General features: G+C 39.0%; 3 protein-coding genes across 3 annotated transcripts in view; 1 reads left to right on the top strand and 2 right to left on the bottom strand.

The window, feature by feature from the left end:
* The window catches only part of CA2 (carbonic anhydrase 2), a 17463-nt gene extending 17315 nt beyond the window's left edge, over positions 1 to 148 (bottom strand). The window contains 1 exon segment of the mRNA NM_001194924.1: positions 40 to 148. Coding sequence (NP_001181853.1) covers positions 40 to 73 — 34 coding nt within the window. The 5' untranslated portion in view covers positions 74 to 148.
* On the top strand, positions 72 to 23618 carry LOC129135741 (uncharacterized). The gene is made up of 4 exons (XM_063816121.1): positions 72 to 97; positions 317 to 1228; positions 1359 to 1424; positions 21981 to 23618. The coding sequence occupies exons 1-2, from the start codon at positions 72 to 74 to the stop codon at positions 801 to 803; spliced, it is 513 nt and encodes a 170-aa protein (XP_063672191.1). The 3' UTR covers positions 804 to 1228; positions 1359 to 1424; positions 21981 to 23618.
* The window catches only part of CA3 (carbonic anhydrase 3), a 76092-nt gene continuing 67646 nt past the window's right edge, over positions 15173 to 23618 (bottom strand). Inside the window, exons 4-8 of the mRNA XM_016959626.4 lie at positions 22027 to 22145; positions 20094 to 20186; positions 19002 to 19064; positions 17920 to 18075; positions 15173 to 16179 (exon numbers count right to left, since the gene is read on the bottom strand). Coding sequence (XP_016815115.1) covers positions 16060 to 16179; positions 17920 to 18075; positions 19002 to 19064; positions 20094 to 20186; positions 22027 to 22145 — 551 coding nt within the window. The 3' untranslated portion in view covers positions 15173 to 16059. The remainder of the gene's footprint in view (positions 16180 to 17919; positions 18076 to 19001; positions 19065 to 20093; positions 20187 to 22026; positions 22146 to 23618) is intronic.

Below are 23618 nucleotides of genomic sequence, written 5' to 3'. Positions count from 1 at the left end.
GATCGGGGCGCCCCCGCGCTGGCCGTCGCCGGCACTCACCGTTGTGTTTGCCGTACCCCCAGTGATGGGACATGGTCGCGCTGGCGGTCGGGGCAGGGTAGGAATCGGCACCGATCTAGCGGCGGCGGGTTGGGCGCCTGCACTGTGTGTCCGCGGGTCGCGCCGGCACCAGCTTTTATAGGCTCCCTCCAACTTCGTGCTCGGGGGCGGCCCGGGGGAGGGGGCTCGGGTGGACCTAGGCCACAAGGGGAGGAGGTGACGGGCGGAGGTGAACTCCCCGCGCTCGGGGCGGGGCGGGCCGGGCCGGGCGGGCGAGGCTCCGGGGGCGGGGAAAACGCCCTCTCGGCTGGCGCCCGGCGTGGCTCCGGGGCTCCGGGGCTCCGGGGCTCCTCTCCCGCCGCCCGGCTCCCCTCGGCCCACGGCAGGGCCCGGGTGTCCTGGGCTGGCAGCGAAGCTCGGAGCTCTGGGCGTGCGGCGGCTGCGGTGGCTCCTGGGCTCCTCCGTCCAACCGGGGCCGCGGAGCCTCTACGCGCACCCCATCCCCCTCCCGGCTGCGGAGTCTGGCGGCGGCGGGGACTGCTCGGGACCCGGACCCCTGGCGCCTTTCGTCCCCTGTCCCCATTGTGACCTGTCTCTTGGCCCCGGAGCCCTCCCGCCCCACCCGCGCCGGGGTCTCCAGCGCGAAGGGCTCAGTCTCTGGTGTCCCCGGCCTGGGGCTGGCAAGCTGGGTTAGGAGCTATGACCTTGGGGCAAATAGGGATACGATCCTAGAGGCGCAGGGGAGCGCGCAGCATGAGTGCTGAGAGGCACGCGCCCTCTGCTGCACGGCCGTGGAATAAAACGAGACAGCGGCGCCACAGTCCCCTGCCCGCAGCCCACGCTCGGGCGAGCCTGGAGGATTGCATTTCCTCGTAGGCTGGCAGAGCCTTACATGAAGCGCTCATCTTCTCCTACTTTCCTCCTCTTTAAAAAATTAACGTGGGTGAGGAGACGTCCTAGTTGAGTACATATTGATTTGAAATAACCAAAACTTTTAACAAATCACTTTTCTCAGAAGAATCCAGTAAGAGAAAGATAATTTCTTCCAAAGACATGAGACGTTCCCTGGCTGGCCAAGAAAAATTGGCATCTGGCATACCTAGGAATCATTCAAAATAGTTTAATAGGAAGGACATTTTGAGGCCAGCCAGCATTATGACATTTGTGGGTCCTACGGCATTTCACCTTGGTGGGTCCCTTTTTCATAAACACGCATTTATACCCACACTGACATAAAGATAAATATCTTAATATTATATATTTAAACATTTTCTTTAACCAAAACCTAATGTTTTTCTTTTTTGTTCTTATTTTAAAAGGAAACATTTTCCTGGGCATCTAAAAGTATTGTGGACCTGAGACACTGTGCTTACAGGGCCTACTGGGTAAGTGAGGCTGTTTTGAGATATAGACAGAATTCATTTCCTACAAGGGACTTTGCCACAGAAAAATCCGGGGGTTTGTGGGAAGGAGTTCGGTTCTGTGGTCTCTGCAATCTCTGAGGGCAATAGTATTAGAGTTACAGTTGGGGAAGCAGGACACAGTTTAATGTGATTGTGTCGGCCTTGACATCACATTACTTACATTTGAAAATATACAGATAAATACAAGGATAAGTTATTAGTGTACATTTTTGCAATATGTATCTCAAAATCACTCTTTACTATTTATTTCAGTCAATTTCACCCAAACAAATATGATTCATGTTTAGACTTACTTGTTCTAAGATTCTAGAAAATTGTGTACTTCTGCTTATGTGGGTTTTGGGTTGATGTCACAGGGAATTCTTAGGCAAGAAAGCAGCAATAAAGTTTTTAAATTTTTAGGACCATTACAAAATGGAGTTTGTAGCAAAGAAGCTTTTATTTGTGCCTCTGTAGGTGCATTGTATCTGTTGGGGCCCATTGATGTAATTTTGTTTCTTTACATAATTTTCAAATATTAACTTAGTTGCTATGAGACTCTTCACTTGGCCCTGGAGATATGGCGTTGATAGGTGCCAAGAATTGAGTGCAAAGTTTGTGAATGTAGAGTGGCTTCCCAGGATTCTGTGGAGGGAGCCAGGCGATTTGATCAGCAGGAATCCTTGTCTTTGATTTTCCGTGAAACTGGATTGTGGCTTTCCTAACAGGGATGAAGTAAGAGCATGTTTGATTCTTAAATATGCGTAAAACTTCAACCACCACCAAACTGCAGTTCACCAAATGGATTATTGTCATGGGAATTTTTCCTTATCTCTCACTTCTGGAAAGTGAATTAATTCTCAGTGGGAGCAAGCCCTCCCCACAGAGCTGCTGTTAGGGAGAGTGTCACATGTTCACCACAGGGTGGAGAGTGGTTCACCTTTGGTTACTCAGAAGCAATCTAAATTTTTTAGCAGCGTTTTTGGTATTACAGTGGTTGGCTTAGCATTGTTTTATTTTCCTGGTCAATTTTTTTTAATGGAGTTAACTTTATGCATTCATGTTGGTCAGTCCCAACCTAACTTTATTTTACTGAAGGCATTCTTCTTAGCAGGCTGTCACGATTCACTGGCTGCAAAAGACTACTCTAATACTGGATTTGTTCAAATAAAAAAAAGTGCTTATCTTATTATGTACCTATCTTTCCATTAGAGGGAAGGATGGGTTCATTTCAGAATAATCTTAAGTAAAGGAATTGACAGTAGCTTAAGAAAAGTACTTTTCTTTGCCCCAGAAAAAAAAAAAAAAATTCAGGCAGTACATCAGGAAAATGTAATGTAAAAAAACTTAAAGTCTGTGTTCCAATTATTATAATAAAAAAGCTTCTAACATATTATTCTTAGTAAAAATGTGAAAGTATTTGCTTTTTCTCAAAAAATGTAAAGATATTGTTAAAATATTTTACAAAGTGAGATATACATTATTTATTAAATATTTAATTAAAAAGCTAATAAAAAGCCAGATATTCTCATATTTGTTACCATTATAGTGTTTAGGTAGATATCTGGGGCTGGACTCAGTGGCTCCCGCCTGTAATCCCAGCACTTTGGGAGGCCAAGGCAGGCGGATCACTTGAGGTCAGGAGCTCAAGACCAGCCTGGGCAACATGGCAAAACCCCATCTTTACAAAAAATAAGAAGTTAGCCAGCATGGTGGTGTGCCCCTGTAGTCCCAGCTGCTTAGGAGGCTAAGGTGGGCAGATCGGAACCCAGGAGGTCGAGGCTGCAGTGAGCCATGATCATGCGACTGCACTCCAGACTGGGAAACAGGAAGACACTGTCTCAAACAAAATAAAAATAAATAAATATCTATGAAGGCCAAGAGCCATTTGTTTCTTAGGGCTCCCATAGGTCTTTGCATACACATCCTTCTATCCTAATATTGGCAATTCTGCATTGTAATCAGACACTCTATTGTAATCATTGGGTTATAATCCAATGCCCCAATAAGCTGTTGACTGCTCATTTGTAAAGCAGGAATAATGACACTCACCTCATTGTTTTAAGAATTCAGTCAGTGAGCATAGATAAATCACCTGTCACGTGTAGGCACTCAGTAAATGATGGCTATTCAGTCCCTCCTAGACAGTGCTAAACAGTTAGAATATAATTTAAGGAATGCAAAATTAAACACCTGGGCCAGGTTCATGGGAAACATTTAAGAGGAGTGAGTCTCCACAGCAGGAGGTGTTTTTTTGTTTGTTTGTTTGTTTGTTTGTTTGTTTTGTTTTGTTTTGTTTTGTGAGAGGACAGAGGAGTGTTTGGGTCATGGAGATGTCCATTCTACCACGCTTATGTTTTTCTTCCTAAACTGTGCCCCCTGAAGTTGAGTACTGTGTCACATTATTTATCTCTGTATCTTAGGCACCTAGTACCCTTTACCTAGCCTGAGTCCCAAGATACATATAGTAGTTACTCACATAGTACTCCTTGAAATTATAAACTTTGAAAAATCCAAATGGAGATAATGGCAGTTTCACTTTGCAGAAGTTAGTAAATAATTTTGTTACAGATTATAGTTAGCAAATAACATTGTGCTGAAATTAGGTTGGTTTTGAATCTGGGTTAATTTACTAGCTTTGTGACTTTGGGCAAATTTCTTGATTGTGCTAAGATTCAGTTTCCTCATCTATAAAACTAGGATAATAATAATACCTACCTCACAGAGTTGTGGTGAGGACTAAGATGATACAGTGTGTGAAGGATTTAACCTAGTGCCAATAATTAGAGCTTGATCAATGTCAGTTATCATTACTACCGTTACATGTTTCTCAGCTCCTATTTTGTGCTTAATATTTTCTATGTGCTAGGTGAGCTACACAAGATAACTTGTCTCATCATCCATTCACTCAGTGAATCATTCTGAATGCTATTATGTGTCAGGCATCAGCACAGAGGCTATAGCCATAAACCAGATCAACATGACTCCTGCCCTCACAGAGTTTACATGGGGATGGATGGGGGTACTGTACAATAAATGACTCAAAATAAACAACAAAAGTAAATTTCCAATACTGAAAATTAGTATGAGGAAAGTAAAACAGGAATGAGGTAAAGAATAATGAGTGAGGAAATCCTACTTTAGATGCGGTGGTTATAGAAAACCTATTGAAGGAAGTACATTTGAGGAACCACTAAGAAAAGATCTGGGGGAGGGCATTTCAGGCAGAGGAAACAGCAAGTATAAAGGCCCTGAGAAAGGAAATTTCTAGAACAGAAAAGCTTGTGACTGAAGCATGGTGACTGAGGAAGAAAAGACAAGTAGTGGAGTCAGAGACAGTCAGGGGCTACAGCCTGCAGAGCCTTGCAGACAATGATAGCAAGAAAGGATTTTATACTAGTTGCGCAGGGAAGCCACTAGGGAGTGGCTTATGCACAGGTATATTATGTGCTGGGAGGGTATAATACAAACCACAACAATATATCATTGTAGAATTAAAAGAAGTTTGGAGGTTACCTGGTCCAACTATTTATTTTATAGATGAGGAGACTTGTAGAAGTCCCCAGATACAACACGCTGTTGCCTAGCTCCTTGCTTTTATTCATCTGACAACTTCCTTTACAGAAAGATCCAAACTTCTTCTTCTGACTATAAAACCATTTAATCCTGTCTCTGGCTTCCCTCTTGGACTCTGAGTCTCTCAGTATCCTTCTTTGGTAAGATAGGAGGCAGCATCACACGTGGCCAAGAGCCCAGGTTTTATAGTTTGGATTCAGCTTCGAGGGCTTCTTCACTACATGATCTTATATACTTATTTCACCTCCTCAAAGCTCAGTTTCCAAAGGTGAAATGTAGTAAGAGTACCCAGGGCTGCTGATCGTGGTAAATGGACTAGTTTGTGTGAATTGGTCCTGTGAATGAACATGATTCCTGGTATGTTGTTAGCTGCTCCATTAGGATTATTGTTATTGTAGTCAAGAACCATAGAATTGTGAAATGGGAATCGACTTTGTAATAAGACAGACCTGAGTTCATACTCTGACTCGAACACTTACTTGCTGCATCACCTTCAGCAAACTAAGCAATCCCTCTGAACTTCACATGCTTTATTTGTAAATGGGGACTGGGCGGAACGGGGCGAAGGGAATTCTAGCTCCACAACGTGATGAGAATGAATGTCTGGAAGATGCTAGATACAATCCTGGCATATTTTCTTTGTTGAATAAATGGTATGATTGTCATTACATATAATATTTTCCATTGTCAAATAACAGGTTGACTTTCCTAGTTCTCTAACTTGGATGAAAATTCACATGTATTTAATTGACATTATTTGAGTTCCTGATCTATAAAAATAGCTAACACTTATTGAAAACTGATTACGCACCAACACAGTTCTGAATGCTTCACATAGTCCTACTCTACAGCTGGTGTCATTGAGGCATAGAGGTAGGTCAGATTACCCCAGGTAACTCAGCTAGGAAGTGATGGGGCCAGGTATGAAACCAAACAGTTTGAACTGTTAGCCATCTGCTATGTGGTCTCTCCGAGGGCCAGCGAAATACCTTCAAGGAGCTTATGAAGGCAACTGCCTGGTGGTGATGTAATAGCAATGAATTAAGATTATGTGAGCAATACTCCTCTATAAAATAGAATGTTCTATCAAAATGCTGGCCATTTTTAGGGTTTCCTGCGAAACTCCTTTTAACTATTTGGGGTAGCAGGGGATAACAATAACTTTACATATAATAAACAGTTGAATTCAACTTCCCTTAGTAAATAGCTTTTCAGACTTTTAAAAATTTAGTTTCTGAATGTGTCTTTGTTTTTTCATAATAACTAGTAACACTTAACTCTTCTATAAGTAATAGAATCTATTTAGTTTTGAAGAGTAGTGGATAGATTCCAAGCTCATTACCTAGTTTCACTTTCAACCAGAACTGGAAGAAATATTAAGTGGGACAATTACACTAAAAATATGCAAAGTATACATTTTAAGTATTTTATGTTCCAGAACAGCTACCACATGTGATACTATAATCAATCTAATAGAAATAAAAGTCCACCTCTTCTTAGAACATAGGTTCTCCACTGGAGGCAGTTTTGCTCCCCAGGAGGATGTTGACAATGTCTGGACACATTTTTGGTTTTCACAGCTGGGGGAGAGAGGGACTGTGTGCCATTGGCCTCTAGTGGATAGACGCCGGGGATGTTGCTAAACATCCTACAATGCAGAGAATCACCCACTGACAACAGTGAATTTTTCTGTCCAAAATGTTAACAGTACCAAGATTTTGGAACCCTACCTTAAGAGTATACATAAGGTAATGCTTTTCTAAAAGGTCTGTGTTAGAGTTGCATATGTATCCAGCAACATGTGAGCCCTAGGACAGGGCTTTGCCCATAATACTCCCTCACTCATCTTTTGTTTATTGGATTGAGTAGAAAAGAACAAAATCCAGCCTCTACACCTTAAGATTATTGTCTATTCACTTTGCTTCAACACATTTCCAATGATGGCTTTGCGCCTAAATCATAGTGGTTTGGTTAAGTTAATATTAGCTTCGCCACATGATTAAACTTCTCTTTTGCTTATAAATCACCATTTTGTATAGGGGAATTTCTGACTTCTCTTTAGTTATAAGAACAATTTAACATTTTCCATGCCAGGGGAATTGTAGGCATTACAAATACGTTTTTTCCTCCTATTCAAGGGCAGGAGTCCTCATTCACCGGTGTCACTAACTGACAACAGTCTTAAGAGTATACAAGTGGAAAATCAGCACTTTATAATCCTATAACATATGTGGATAGGCTATAGGAAACAAAGATAATTACATTTTATAACTCTGTAGTTTTCTCATTTGTGTTTATCCAGGTTGATTCTAAAGAGGAAAGAAAATCTATATGCATGAAAAGATGTCTTAAAAAGTTTTGAACTACTCAGAGTTAAGATTTGGGGAAATAGAAATAGTATATAACTTAAGAAAATTGCCACTGGCTGTGAACCCCCGTGGCATTTTCTTTGCACTTTTTTGCTTCTCGTTAGATTGTATGTGTTTTTACCATTTCACACAAACTTTTAAAGATTATTCCACGCCGTTAGCTCTGTGCTTCTGTTAGTGTCTCTATCTCTCTTTCTCTCTCTCTTCCATCTGAGTACAATGGCTAGAAAATAATACACACTTGAATGAATAAATGTCATTTAAATATTTTAATAAACAGAAGGAATAGTACAATATATTTCCCTTGACCAATGTATTGTGATTGCTTTTTTCTTTCTTTTTTTTTTAATCTTTTGCTGTCTTTGACCAAGTCAAAAGAGTTACAACCAAATTCAAAAAGCCACCCAACCCAAGATCAAAACTGATGAGTCAAAAATGTGTGCTGTTCCTCCAATAACTCATTGACATGTCAGTCTCTGACCTTCCTAGGATGAGGCCACAGCTCCCAGTAGCTCATGAACCTAGACTGGCATTCAGTATTTTAGGAGTTTCATTGCACCATCTGTCCATCCATCCATCACTCCATTCCTTCAACCATGAAACAATTCACAGCAGTCTTAATGGCTCTTTTTTTAAAAGATTTGTTATAGAATTATCTCCTTCTACTTCCACTCTCAGTTAATCCCCACTCAGTGAGTCAGTGAATAAGACAGTAAGCCAGCATGGCTGGTGAGAAACCACAGGACAGAACAAAGTGGACCAGTTGGCAGGAGACTCTGTAGCCTGTTTTGTTAGCATTCAACTCTGCACCAGCTGCCCCCCACATGACCCTGCACATACTTCAGGGGTGCACATGATGACTGCTCCATGACAGGAAGAAAATATGAGAAATTGTACTTATAGTTAACTTTTTAGCCTCTAAAATTTTCTACTTTGTTTATATTTTATAATATATAAAATAATAAAATACTGTGAATATATACTTTATTTTTTAAAAATGCAGTGTTGTAGGAACATGTGGAAGAACTGTGTCCCAGGGGCCTTACATCATTCAAAAAGAGTCTGGAGTCCATTGCTCACCCAAAGACCCAGGTGACCCAGAGCCGTGTTTTGTAGGTCGCCTGTACCCTCAGTCCTGCTATCTGTTCCTTCTTTCCTATGGCACTGATATCACTGTTCGACATGTATTTCATGCCCAGTGTGTTGGGCACTGTGCTTGTGCCCGATAAGCCCTTTCCTTCAGTATTCACAGCCACGTCTAGTATCATTTCTCTTGAGCAATGTTTGGAAGTCGACTTTATCTTTCAATTTTTTTCTTCTCCTTGATGCTTCTAGGTAGTTCCTTAACCTGCTTTTATCTCTTCCGTGTTTGACACATAAACACTTTTGAAAAGCACGAAACCTTTTCAAAAAGAGCCTTTCTTATGGCCGGGCATGGTGGCTCACACCTGTAATCCCAGCACTCTGGGAGGCCAAGGTGCGCAGATTACTTGAGGTCAGAAGTTTGAGACCAGCCTGGCCAACCTGCTGAAACCCCATCTCTACTAAAAATACAAAAATTAGCCAGGCGTGGTGGCATGTGTCTGTAATCCCAGCCAAAACCCCACCATTGATTGCACTCCAGCCTGGGTGACAGCAGAGTGATACTGTGTCTCCAAAAAAAAAAAAAAAAAGCCTTTCTTTAGTCATCTGTGTATACTTTTAAAATTATATACCAAATAGTGAATACTTTTGCCCAGCTGAAAGCATTACCCTGAAGCTATAAACTTTCTTCTTTATGCCTTGTGGTTATTTCATAATTCCTCTGCAACTCTCCACTCCTCTTGGGGCCTAATCAATGTTTCATATCAATTAAGCTCCCAAGAATAAGAGACTTAGTACACCTCACAATCTTGACAACAGGCCCTTTGTTAGAGAAAACAAATTAAAAGGAATGAATTAGACCTTCTCAGATAAGGCGTCATTAAAATACTCTTTTAATTAAGAAATATTTATAATAGGCTCTCTGAAATTTACATATCAAGTTACAAGTTAAGCTGCAAAGTACTTACTATTCCACCCTGCCACTCCCCAACCCACCACCATCATAATTGACCGTGACTTCTAGTAATTTACTGTCTGAGGTAAAGCTTTTTTAAAAAAAATTCTCAGCTATCCTATAAAGCTCAAGGTAGTAATTATCAGTACCTGAACATACATGGGGTGTATATGCCTATATTGTTTGTGGAGGAAATTTACGTGAATTTACCATCTATTTGGCTGGTGTGGAGTGGAATATGTCAGTTGGAAATGCTTTTTGGATTTTCAAAAGTTATCATACTTTGCTAATCATGACTGTGAAACAAAGATTTGTGTTAGGAAGAGGTATCTTTATTATGTACGTGAACTTGCCATAAGCATCTCTACACAAAACTGAATGAAATGGAGAACTAAAGTCGCTAATGAGAAAATTAAGGCAAACTTAGAGAAAAGAGAGAGTGGGTAAGTTCAAGTACCAGTATGAATCATGCCAATTAGTGTCATCAGAGTCTAATGCCACAGACTCATTGCTAATCTACCTCTTCAACTTGCACTTTAGAAGCATGAGTGCTAAAAGAGATAAATATGTGGGGAGAGACTCTGCTGTTATATCTCCTAAAACATGTCTCTTTTATACTAAGTGAAATTAGTTATTAAAATTAAAATTTGCAAATGATAAGCTTTGGATATAAGTAAAGCTGCTTCTCTTCTTCCATGCATACTCTTTTTATAGAGAAGCCTGCGTTACAGCAACAGACATCGGTATATTTCTGCAAGAACTCTTTGAGAAGCCAGTCTCTGGCCTTCCTAAGATGAGGCCACAGCTCCCAGTAGCTCATGGACCTAGACTGGCATTCAGTATTTTAGGAATTTCATTGCACCATCTGTCTGTTCATCCATCCATCCCTCTATCAATTTATCCATCCATCTATTCATTCCTTCAACCATGCAACAAATATCTTTGAGCTCCATTCTAGGTTCCAGATACTGTGTTAAGTGCTGGGGCTTCAATAGTGTAATGAAACCAATAAAGTCTTTACCTTCATAAAACCTCCCTGTCACCACTACTTATCACACACACACACACCCCAACTTTTATATTACAAACATAATTTAAAAGTGTTGTTGTTACTCCTAAAGTTCCCAGTGTGAGAATCTGAGCTCCTATATATTCACTGATGTGCAGCCTTCTCAGTTCTTAGTTCTTCCCAGCACTTGGCCTTGCCCTTACATCTGCTGTGCTTGGCTTGTACAATTTTCCTACCCTTAATAGGCCCCCTTCTTTGGGGTCCTGATCCATCCAAGTGCCCCTTGTGATGCCTTAGATCTTGCTGTAAACTGATCTCACAGGAGCAGAAGTGTAAATTCTGTGAGCGCAGTATTTTCAAACACTTCCATTTGTATTATAGTTCCATGGTAGCCAGGTTCCTTTTAGGGTAAGAATTACCCTGAATAAATGCGTTTGGAACCATCCAAATTTCAAATGAGCTGAGTACATATTATAGAAATGTATGGACATGTTGGAACAGAATATTTACACTTAATGGCCAAAATATTTCCCTGGAATTCCAGTCTTCTCTACCTGAGAAAGATTTAAATACAAGGGAGGATCTGATTCCTGTTTACTGAGCAGAATCAATTCTAACCTGGCTAAAATTAGCTTTTAAATCACTGGGTTTTATGCTGCTGCAGCGCACATGGTCCCCTGTGATTACACCATTAGATTTGCTCTTAACTCCTGCTGATTACCTGTGATTACTTACGTGGTCAAGTTGTCAAGTGGCAGCGCCTACTAAACACCTTCACATCTAAAGTAGTTCTTTAACTCTCTACTTAATTCCTTTATGCTGCATTTTATGCCTAGACTGTTTTATCTCCTTTTTTGTAGTCGAATCACCCCAAAGTACAAGCTCTTCCCTCAGGTGTGACTTGTGCATCTCATTTAGGATTCTGACTTTATGGCATGCTCAGACAAGTCCAAAATTAATTTCATGGCAGGAGACTTTCTGTATTTACTATTAAGATAGATTTTTCCACTTCGCGCTGCACTCCAAGGGATTCTATCTTGCCAACATTTGAAAATCAATATTGAACTAAATGAATGCTATGGTTCTTCCAACTCTCCTCTTTGGTTTATTTTCTGGATGTTTTGCTAACTCTGTATGCTTCTCAGGAAAGGGGCAGAACTCCTGGAGCAGAAGCTTCCTCAGGAAAAGTTATTTGGTCCTCCTCTGAATCGCTGCTTCTAGTGATGTGCTGGTTTCCAATGTGACCACATCTTGTTTTGCCTCCTATATATATGGGACAAAAGTTATTGTTATTTAAAATACCATTTTCCCCAATAACAAGCAGAGGTGAGCCTGTTATAGAAACTCTTTTAATATTACCTGTTGATGAGGTGTGGATTCACGATGTTACTAATGGATACCTAAAGAAAGAAACATGATTTTAGGTATTGAATAAGGCATCCGATTTTTTCTTGGTTGATGTAAAATTAATTAATAAAAGATCATCGTTAACTCTTATTGCGAGTTATGTCAGAAAGACTATTCTAAGTGGTTTACCAGTAATTCTTAAAATCTCCTTGGAGGCAGGTATTACTCTCATTCCTGTTTACAGATGAGGAAACTGAGGCATAGAGAAATTAACTTGCCTGATGCCACACATTCAGCAAGTGTTGTGTGACTTCAATCTAGTCCTCCTGAAAACTGAAGAGGGCTTTAAAATGTTAATTTCCCATTATTTAAGTTTCAGTTCAATTCCTACTATTCTTTTATCCCTCAGGCCTTATTTTTAGCTATAAAGACTCAAAAATATGTAAGAATCCTTTACTCTTTTCTTTTGCATAGATATTAATGGCTAATAGTAAACATTTGAAAAACAGAAATAGGCTGTCAAAAACAATTTTTAAACCTTATTGCTCTGCAATTAGTGTGAATAAAGAACAGCATGGCTTTTAATGTCATAGTCATTTTTGTAATTATTTTGCTGCCATCTAGTGACTCACATGAAATTTTTAAATGTTTTGCTGCCATCTAATGACCTAAGTGAAAATAACATTCAAACATGATTTTGCTTTTCATTTGCATTTTAAGACTTTAGGGGTAGGTTTTAAAAAATCATTAAATTTCTATACCTCAAATATGAAATTTTAAAAATCTGACATTCACAGTTATCATTCATTTTTCTTACCTCTTCTCACTTCTTCTTCTGCTAAAATAATATATTTTGCTCATAACTGGAGATCGCCTTTAATATCAGATAAGAAGGCATTAGAAAAGAACCTAGAGTCTAATTAATTTTCTTTATGTGTGGTCTTTGATGTGGGTTTAGACTATATGTATTTCTCTTAGGCCAATTTTATTTGTGCCAATTCTCATCTTAATAACTGTCATATTAATTTTTCCACATGTATCCAAGCTTGTTAATAGCTGATCAATTTCAACTATATTTAATTACATAAATGATTATGGTTAAACACTGAGAGCTCCAGTTTTGCATGTTCTATGTAGAATACTTCTCACTCATCTACATAAATACTCACTGACTGTACAGTTTAAAGAATTTTGGATCAATATTCCTGAAATTATTTGCCTTTTCATAAATATATCCTGTCTGCTCATTTAAAAGGCAGCTATTACATTAACAATATATTTGCACCCTTAGTCTTGGCCGGGCGCGGTGGCTCGTGCCTGTAATCCTAGCACTTTGGGAGGCCGAGGTAAGCAGATCACCTGAGGTCAGGAGTTTGAGGCCAGCTTGGACAACATGGTGAAACCCCATCTGTACTAAAAATACAAAAATTAGCATGTCATTGTGGTGCATGCCTGTAATCCCAGCTACTTGGGAGGCTGAGGAACAAGAATCGCTTGAACCCAGGAGGCGGAAGTGGCAGTGAGCCAAGATCACACCACTGCACTCCAACCTGGGCAATAGAGTGAGACTCCATCTCAAAAAAAAAAGTTTTTTATATATATAAAAATATATATATGTAAATATACATATGTAAATATATGTAAATATATATGTAAATATATGTAAATGTATGTGTAAATATGTGTAAATATATGTATATATGTAAATATATATATTTGCATACTTTTAACAATACCCTATGTTAGATAAATTCTTGTTAATTCTGCTCTATCCATAGGCTTTTAATGATATGATCATCGGAATATTATGAAACACAAATTCAAATTAGTTTCTGCCCTATTTTGAAATTTTAAAATACCTACAATGATTATACCCTGAAGAACAAAAGTTGGCAGATGCTGAAATCTTTTTACCACAGCAGTTCTTGGCCATGCCCCTTTGTAAGGCTGTGTGTATCTGAAATGCAATTGTTTGAGGGCCTGTTTATGATCAGGAAAATGATCCCCCTGCTGAATAAGGACACAGTATGTCTTTAATATTCTAATGGACATCTATAATATCACATATCACAGAACTCTGAGTTCAGCACTTTGAGAAACTGTGAGGAAATTTTAAGATGGGCGATAATTGTGAGCATTGACAATGACTCAGACTGGAGGGAGGGGGAGAAGTATGTTCTACTAGAAAGCTCCCACCTGAAGCTAGTGAGATCATTTTCCAAGGAGATTTAAACTAAGATAAACAAAAACAATATTCCTATTAACCATGTGATGTGTTGTTCAAGAAGGTAAGTATTTTACCTGGATTCATCTATATTCATGACATCACTTATTCAACAAATATTAATTGAGTAATTATTATGTGCCGGACACAGTATCAGACAACAAGGTGAATGTCAGCATGCAAGACGCATATTTGTGCCCTCATAGAGCATATGGTTTATGAAGATAGCCTCTTTTGATGGGGCATTTTCCCTCAAAACAGTTCTAACCTTGTTCAGCTTGTATACTGGAATAAGGACCATTTGTAGCTGACATTAAGTCATATGTTCCTCCCCCACATAGAGTCAATACTGGATACATCTTTTACAGTGCATAAGCATTACTAAGTAAGTACCTTGAGAGAATCAGCTTGTGTATTTTCACTAATGATCAAAGCTCCACACCTCCTAATTTCGAGGGATTTAATTAACACTTCCAGTTCACACTGACCAACCTGGCTTGACTTCACCTGGGTGGTAATCTATTAAATAACTTTGGCCTCATAGGACTCTGTCACGTGATTTGACTTCTGGCATCTCAGGACTCTCCTGACCCAATATTATTTCATTCCTTAGGGTAATGAACTTATTCCTGTCACTTTCTAAAGTAAGTTAACATATTGGCCAGTGAGGTGATGAAAGATGTATCAAAGCCACTAACTGCAAAATTAGACTTTATGTCTAAAGATATTATATTAAATGGTTTAAAGGTCTAAATATATGGATTTTTGCAGTGTTAGGCCAGCATCATCCTAAAGGCACAATTTTTTAAAAATATGGATGTAAAAGCTACAGTCTGACTTGATTTCACGCCCCTAAAACCCATTGCACTAGTCTGAACCCCAGAATCCTAAACCAATTTTGAGGCCTCTGGAAAGTATTTCCCACTATCAGATATATGGCCATACATTCCTCTTCTGGTCTGCAGTTTCCTCAGAAGGGCTTCACTAATTGCTTTTTAATTTTTTTTTCTGGCCCTCCTTGAGGAATGTAGCATCCAAACTCAGAATTTCAGCCCTTAGTGCCATCCTTCAGCTATAAAAACAAACTTACAAAGTTTGTTGCTCCTAGTTAAACTCCATTTTTGTCATTTATGATCCCTTTCCATTTAAAAAACACAACACTCAACGTTTTCCATTCATGTCTTTATTGGTTCTGGTGATCAGTACAACTGCTTTGACTTCAAGTGTCATCATTCACTCTTTTGTGTTCTAGTGATCATTCATTCCAGCCTCCAGTGAGAAACACAACAGAGGCAGTTTTTATTTTAATAATCATGCAAAGAAAAATGTAGTGAAATTAAAAATAAATGGCCCTCCTTCAGGTAAAGAAAAATACTAGGATAAATTCAACTACATTTATGAAGAAGAAATTCAAATACTGAATCAAAAATTTGAAAACTCCTGATTGTATTGTGTTTTCTTTTCACTGGTAATCAAAACCAAGTAATCTTAGTAGCTAAAACTTCAATAAATGACTGACTTCTTGCTGGTGTTAAGAGTTAAAACATATTATTAGCTCAATTCTTGCTGTCTATAGTCATTTTAATTTCTGGCTTATGTTTAATTGTTATATGATCTTCATACACCTCTACTACATGTAGAATTACTCATATTTATTTAAGATGGACAACTCATAATATAAAAATAAAAACAATGAAGTTCTGTGAAATTTTAGATAACAGAAAAACTGGTGCCCAATAGCTAGCCATTTTAAAAATATCTTTACTCTTCCATCTCTGTTTCTTCTTCTTTGAAACTTTACCAAAAATGCTACTTTTATAGGAAAGATGATTATTACAGAGATCAAATGTGAAATCTATGCTTTCATATTAGATCTTGTCGAAAGTAACTTTCTTTCAACAAGTAACTTAGATCTTGGTGACCACATCTCTCACATTCATTGCTCAGTGTGGAAAAATGAAATAGACTCGGAGTAAGGAGCACCAGAAGGAGGCAAGGAACCAAGCTCTCCAATGGCAGGTTTCCTTTCCTGAAGAGGGCAAGATCCAGCAGCCTCATTTGAAGGAAGCTCTCACCACCCTGTTATTGATAGGCTGTGGAGGTCGCCAGTTGCTCACAAGAGGCACTGGGGGCTCGTTCTCAGCACTGGAGAGGAGGCTCCGCAGCTTGGCCATCTGCAAAGGGCAGGGGCAGACTGTTAACAAGACATTCGGATCAACTGGACACACTACGTGACAAAGAGGTATAAATACTGCTGGGGTTTTTTTTGTTGTTGGTTTTGTTTGTTTGTTTGTTTGTTTGTTTGTTTGTTTTTGAGACAGAGTCTCGCTCTGTAGCCAGGCTGGAGTGCAGTGGTGTGATCTTGGCTCACTGCAACCTCCACCTCACAGAACTCAAGCGATTCTCCTGCCTCAGCCTCCCGAATAGCTGGGATTACAGGTGTTCACCACCTTGCCCAGCTAATTTTTTGTATTTTTAGTAGAGATGGGGTTTCACCATGTTGGCCAGGCTGGTCTCGAACTCCTGACCTCAGGTCATCCACCCGCCTTGGACCCCCAAAGTACTGGGATTACAGGCATAAGCCACCGCGCCTGGCCAATACTGGTGTTTTAAACATGACAAGCAAACCACACAACCTGTCCCCAGTGTCCAGTCCAGAGCTATTTAGCTAGCAGCTCTAGAGTGACACACATTTTTTCTTTATTTGTAAAGCCCTTTTCTTCATTCTATACAGGATCACTATGCTCTCTGGTCACAACCTTTTCCTGTTGAATCTGAAACATTTATTTTTTATTTGAGGGGTCAGTATGAACTACATACTTTGTTGGAGAGGATGACCACATCCATATATCAGTGTAAATAAAATGTAGTAGACCTTTATTGTATAAGTTTATGGAGTCAATTATTTTAAGAGCAAAAAGAAATCAAACTCATGCTACATTTTCAATTTTAAATTGACTTTTCTTTCTTAAAGGATAAGAAAATAAGAAATTCTCATTAATAACACTATGATTCTATATTAAAATATTTTTAGATTTCTCCTTGAAAAAATTTCATTCTTTCAAAATAGTTATATCACTGAACAAGGTTGTTATATCTGATCTTTTAATAAAAATGTCTTTATAAACTTGAGTTTACAACTGACATAAATATGAAAGCTGTTGCCTTATGCAAGAGACACACACTGGGAAACTGATTTTACTATTAGAGTATATGCATGCTCTAGGTTGTGAGTCCCTGTGTTGTTTACTTGCTTCAATCTGTTTTTCTCCATGTTCTTGCCCACTTATTTTCTCCTACACAGCTTTTCCTTGATAGTGTCTTTAATGAATGTTACTAGGACACTCTTTAGATCAAACAGTAAGAAGGGAACCTTGAGAAGAGATGCCAAAAAGTACTGGAAACAGTTTGGAGGTGGGATTAGAATCCTGCACTTGGCTGTGTGATCATGGACAAATTACTGAACTTTTGAGCCTTGAATTATGTATCTGTAAAACTGCAGAAATAATATATAGCATACAAAATTGTTAAATCCTTTCCATTAGCACCCTTCTCTTCTCCAGGTCTGTATTTATCATCCCATCTCCTTACCAGTGCTCAGTATTTGGCAACATCCAAATTAACAAAGACTCATATTAATCTAAACCCTTTAAAGTGTTTATAGAGCATAAACTCAGTCATGTTCGGTATCAAAACTACTTTTAAGTGAGTTGCATTTATCCTGGTACCCTTTGGGGGCCAAGTTTTAGAAAGCTGAACAGGCTGGTTGTAATTAACCAGGGCAGACCATGAAATTGCTGGCCATAGAGCTGTTCAGTGAGTATCCAGTTAGTAGCTATGTATTTTTGATTTAGCATCTGTATCTTACATAGGCAGACAGCAACATAAGCCCACGTGTTCACAAGGCTGCTCACCTGGTCAGAGCTCACGGTCATGGGCTCCTTCAGCAGCAGCCACACAATGCATTCCTCGCAGGGCGGCGTGGTGAATGAGCCCTGGTAGGTCCAGTAGTCCCGGCATGCCGGGAACAGGCAGGATGGGTCAAACTTTGTGAAGGGCGCCTCCTTGCCCTGGGTAAGAGCAGGTTGCAGGTGCAGTGAGTGCATGCATGCACATCCCCACCCACCCCAATGCCCTCACCACTTTATTTGTAAGAATGAATTTCAAATGCAATAGAGAAAATAGAACTTCTAAACAAAGTATAAGCCTTTCAGAAATAAAGATCAAAGCAGGGAAGCTGGTTTGCACATTATTACTTGATCTGACACAATCACTGTCATACTGTGTTCCTTAGTGTTTTAGCTGTGAGTAGAACTATCTGTGATAATTCTATCACTCAAGAAAAAGGAGAAACTGATATCTCAAGTGTAATTGAATTATTTAATATAAGTTAATGTTTTGTTCTTGATGATACCAAAAAATATCAGGCTTGTATTTTTATTGAATGATCTACTTGGAATACTTACTTTCTCTGTTAATAAAACTCAATAATATTTGATTAGAATGGTCAGAAAAAAATAATTAAAATGTTTCTGTTACTTACATGAGTCTATTGTGAAGATTTTAAATTTTTAAGTGCTTCCCAGAAAGCTCATCACCAAGACTCAAAAGACCAGCACTGGCTGACATTTAGTAGCTCCGTGATGGTATGCATGCATATATGCAGTGTGTGTGTGTGTGTGTGTGTGTGTATGTGTGTGTGTGTGTGTGTGTGTTGGGCGAGGATGCGGTGACCACTCAACTTCTCTCTCACTTACTCCATTGAGAAAGTGATTATCTGACAGGATGACTATGACCATTAAAAAAACTGATATATGTGAAATTGCTCTAAAAACGGTATGCCATACAAATATAATAGCATTTATTTTTATATGTATGCTTAGCATATCCATCAAACTTAGTAACAGATTTTAGGTGAAAAAAATACTTGAAAATATGTAAAGAAAATCTGCATAATCTGCTTTAGGTTTTAGGAGGGAAAATGATTTTTGTTTACCTTTGTCTTAATCTTGTCCAATGCATCAAGGAAAATCTGGAACTCGCCATTCTCACGTCCTATCTGTAAGAAAACAGAAATCCAAGTATAGTTATTTTACTTCTCCATAGTTTAGGATTGTCTTCAAAGCTGATTTTGATCCATCCATCTGCAACTAGTGTTTATAAATCTGCCAGAATATCTCGTACTAAGCAAAAACATAAGTTTATTTTTCCTCAAGATTTTAGAGTATATATTTTCTGATCTAAATTTGGACTCCAGGCTTCTGAAGTACAGGACCACAAAATTACACGTTCATCTAGTTCTGTGTCTTTGACCTTCTCTGCAAAGTCATTCCACTTTTCTAAAAAACAGATTTAGAACCAAAATGGACCCTATGTATCCCAAACTAAACTCATTGTCTTTCTTCTCAGACCTACTCCACCTCCTGCTGTTCTGTGCTCAGGTACCAAAAATGACCCAATGAATTAAGAACCTAAAACAAATTAGGTCATTCAAAGAGAAAGAAGCCAGATTTTCACCTCTGGCTTGAAATCTAGATTATGTTACCACTAACTTCATGTGTTAATGACACTAAGTCCTCTTTAAAGCAAGGTTGGCTCAACAACACACACATTCCATGTGCTATCTTAGCCTGGGATCATGTGAGTGGTGACCACCTCAAGCCGAGGGGATGTCCAGCCAGGGACTTGGAATCATATGGTTCGCAACACTGACTTTTCTGGTTTCCAGTGCAATTGAAGTTGAGCAGTGAGAAAGGAAAATGAATATATGCCACCTTTGCCCTTACCACCACCGTAATAAGCTCACTCTAAGGCTCTGTCCCCAACACCTACACGCACACACACACATCCCACATCTGGGGAAAATTTAGAAGTACTAGGGGTCCTGGAGTGTGGTAAAAGATATACTTTTAGAGAAAAGTAAGACATTTTGAGCTGATCTTAGCAGAAATATCTTGATTAGTTGAATGAATAATAAAATGCATATGGAAGGAGGAAGGTAAAAATGAGGAAATGAAACTCAAACTATGCTAACCATTGGTAGGGAAATACATTTTGGAAGAAAATATATAGTCAATTTTTACTTTACCTTCAGAAAAATGCCAATCACAGCGATCCCATCGCGCTGCTTCAGGGCTTCTTTAAAAGTGTTATACTTCGGGTTCCAGTGAACCAAATGAAGCTGAAACCATAGACGACAGATTAGAAGGTAAATTCCTGGAATATGGAAATAAGTACAACATTATCCACAATAAACCCAATCATTGTACAGGCTAAGGTTGCTGAGCACTCTCATAAAAGCTGAGAAAATTTGAAAGAGTAGCATGTAATATTTTGGTAACATTTCTAGTGGCTCAAATAAAAAGCATATAAAATTATTTATTTATCTCCTTTTATCAACCAGAGCTCTGAAACCTGGTGGCAACCTGACCTTAATTTAGAACATGAGCACCAGTTAGGTTAATCAAACTTTCTATGCTGAGTTACAGAGAATGGCAAGAGGATACAATCATTTGCAGCAGTTAAAAAATGTTTTATTCAAGACCAAAAGTATGAAATAATCCCATGTGCAAAGGTCAAACTGAAAGCCTTGCCTGCATCTGTAAGAAATATACTCAACTTTCCCCATTTGGTTGGGGAAGATGTCTAGAAGGCATTCTCAATACTTAATTTATCTTGCCATGGCTCTCTAGATTGGCTGTAAAGAAACAGAAAGATCACAGTGAAGTACTTTGGGTTTCGCAGAATTTAATTTAACCAAGAACTAAGATGCCTAATGATTCTGCTTAAGAACATGTTCATAGTGTGTTTCTGAGCTTCTGTCACAGCCCCTATGTTAACCAGAGCCTATCTTTGGAAAAGAATAAAGCAGGAAAAATGAATTGGTCCTCACCTCCAAGGCAATTGCCACCACTTATTGGTTTGGCTTTATAAAGAGAACATGTCAGAGGCCTGTCTTAAACCCTTGTAATTTGATGCGTTGATCTGAGTTAAAATTCATGTTTTTCTTTAATGAGTTAACTGAGACAGAGAGTAGTATGTGCTCAGATTAAATGGTATGTGTGTACACATATCTCTATGTGTGTGTAAATATGTATGCATGTGTATATATAGATATACACACACATATATATGCACACGGTTCATTAAGAGATTGGAACATAAGCATTATTCAGAATTTCTAAATGCTATTTTTAGAGCACTATATTCTTATAAAATAGGCAGTATAGGGCACTGGATAAGATGATGAATTCTGAAGCCAGTCTGTATCAGGTAGAGCACTAGCACTTACCAGCCGTGTGACTTTATTATGTGTCTTTTCTATGCCTTCTGTTTCCTCATCTGTAACCTGTCTCATAAGGTAGCTAAGAGGATCTAATGAGTTAATACATGTAAGCATTTAATAAGTATTAGCTATCCTTTTTCCGGTTCCATTGAGGACCCTGGGCTTTCTTATTAAGTAGCTATCCAATTTCTAACTTTTAGGGTTTTTTTTTTTTCGAGACAGGGTCTTACTCTGTTGCTCAGGCTGGAGTGAAGTGGCGCAATCACGGCTCACTGCAGCCTCGACCTCCCAGGCTCAAGTGATCCTCCCACCTCAGCCTCCTGAGTAGCTGGGACCACAGGTGCATGCCACCATGCCAGGCTAATTTTTGTATTTTTTGTAGAGACAGGGTTTCACCATATTGCCCAGGCTGGTCTCGAACTCCTGGGCTCAAGCAATCCACCTGCCTCAGCCTCCCAAAGTGTTGAGATTACAGGTGTGAGCCACTGCACTCGCCCCAGTTTCTTAACATAACCTTGGAAATCTTCATGTTTGATGCCAACTCACCTATACCCTTTTACGTGTCTAGCCTAGAATGTTCAGCAGCTTCAGTTCAGCTAAAACTAGTATAGCTCTTTTCATAACTATAGACTTGAAACAAAAGCAGTGGATGATGCTTTGTTGCTGTGGTTCTTATTTTTAATTTTGCAGTTTTCACTGTATGAGACTGAGAATGGATTACGGCAGTTCCTCTTACCTCCGCTGCATACTTGACTCCATCCACGGTGTGCTCAGAGCCATGATCATCCGAAGAGCCCCAGTGAAGATGAAACTGGCGAAGTCGGTAGGGTCCAGGGAGAGGACCCCCTCTCAGCACTGTGATTCAGATAAGCTTGGTCAACAGTGAATTCATGCTTCTTTTACAGAGCTCTACTTTAACCAAGTGCTCTTAGAGCCAAGGCTTAATGGACAAAATGTGGTCAGTTTGCTGGGTGGATGGTGCCACTCCCAGGACACTGGACTCCTCACAAAATGAAGTCTGGGGATATGTCAAGATAAATGATTGTTCTTTTCTGTCTTTCTTATTTTGTTTGCTTGTTTCATTATTATTGAAACATCATTTTAACATTTAGGAAAGCAAAATGAAAACAACAGATAGACAATGAGGATGCATACACCAAAAGAACAGGTCAGTAGTGTGGTGCAGTGGGAAGAACTGGACAGTTGAGAACCAGGTGGATGTAGGTTTCCAATGCTGGCTTCACCCCTTGCTAGTTCTGTGGTCTCAGGCAAGTTGCTAAACTTCTCTGAACCCACTTTCACATCTCTAAGAAGGTGATAATAATACCAAACTTTCAGAGCTGCTGTGAAGATTAACTGAGATTAAGCACCTTAAAGTGCTCATCATAGTGCCTGCATGATGATCACTGAGCAGATGTGAATTCCTTCTCCACGTGTTGCTTCCAACTACACTTTTCTTCAAGACAACGAGCAAAAACTTTCATCTACGTCTAATTTAGACTGTGTCTATTCAAATGAGATGAAATGGAAAATTCAGAAATTTCCCAGAAAACCAATCAATGTGGATGATTAAACTAGATAATTCTCAGCAGCATTAATTTGGGCTTGTTGATAAACATCTCAACCCATTGCAGAGTGATTTAGAGGTTCAAATGTCTTCCAAAGTATATTGGAAACTATGCAGAAACCCTAAGATCAAGATTTGGCAATATAAGCTAGATCAAAATAGAATTCAGAGCATAGCTATTTTAGAAGAGGTTGCCCACACTAAGTGGCCCAGGGAAAGCCATAAACATAGACCTCAAACAATGAGGCTAGGCCTATATGAGTTTGTTCAGGTAGAAATGGAGTGGTTCAATTCATTGCATTTTTCCTGTCCAACCACTCAGAACAGTTATAGGGACATGTGAGTCCAATTTATTAGAAGAAACTATATGAAATTGACAATATTCAACTATTTTTGCACACAAAAATGGCATTTTCATATGGTTCAACCTAATAGGTATGTTTAATTTTGTTATGTTGCTTTCAAAATGGTACTTGATATATAAGGAGAAGGGGAAAAAAAGGAAACAATAGCAATACGAAACCACTGTTTAAGAAAATTTAAATTTCTGTAACTTGGAACCTCCTGGTAGGTAGGAATTATGAATATCATTCTTCATTACAACATCATTAAGAATGTTCATTTATGTATATCAATAAATATAACTTTATTAGAAATGGGGCTATAAGGAATTATTTTGCTGTATATCAAGCACCAAAATATTAAAGGAAGATTCTTTCTTACCTCATTTATCGTGAAATAAAGTATTTCTGACTAGCCTT

Source organism: Pan troglodytes, chromosome 7, assembly GCF_028858775.2.
Source record: "Pan troglodytes isolate AG18354 chromosome 7, NHGRI_mPanTro3-v2.0_pri, whole genome shotgun sequence".
NCBI classification, from domain to species: domain Eukaryota; kingdom Metazoa; phylum Chordata; class Mammalia; order Primates; family Hominidae; genus Pan; species Pan troglodytes.
This window is presented reverse-complemented; position numbering and strand designations above follow the sequence as displayed.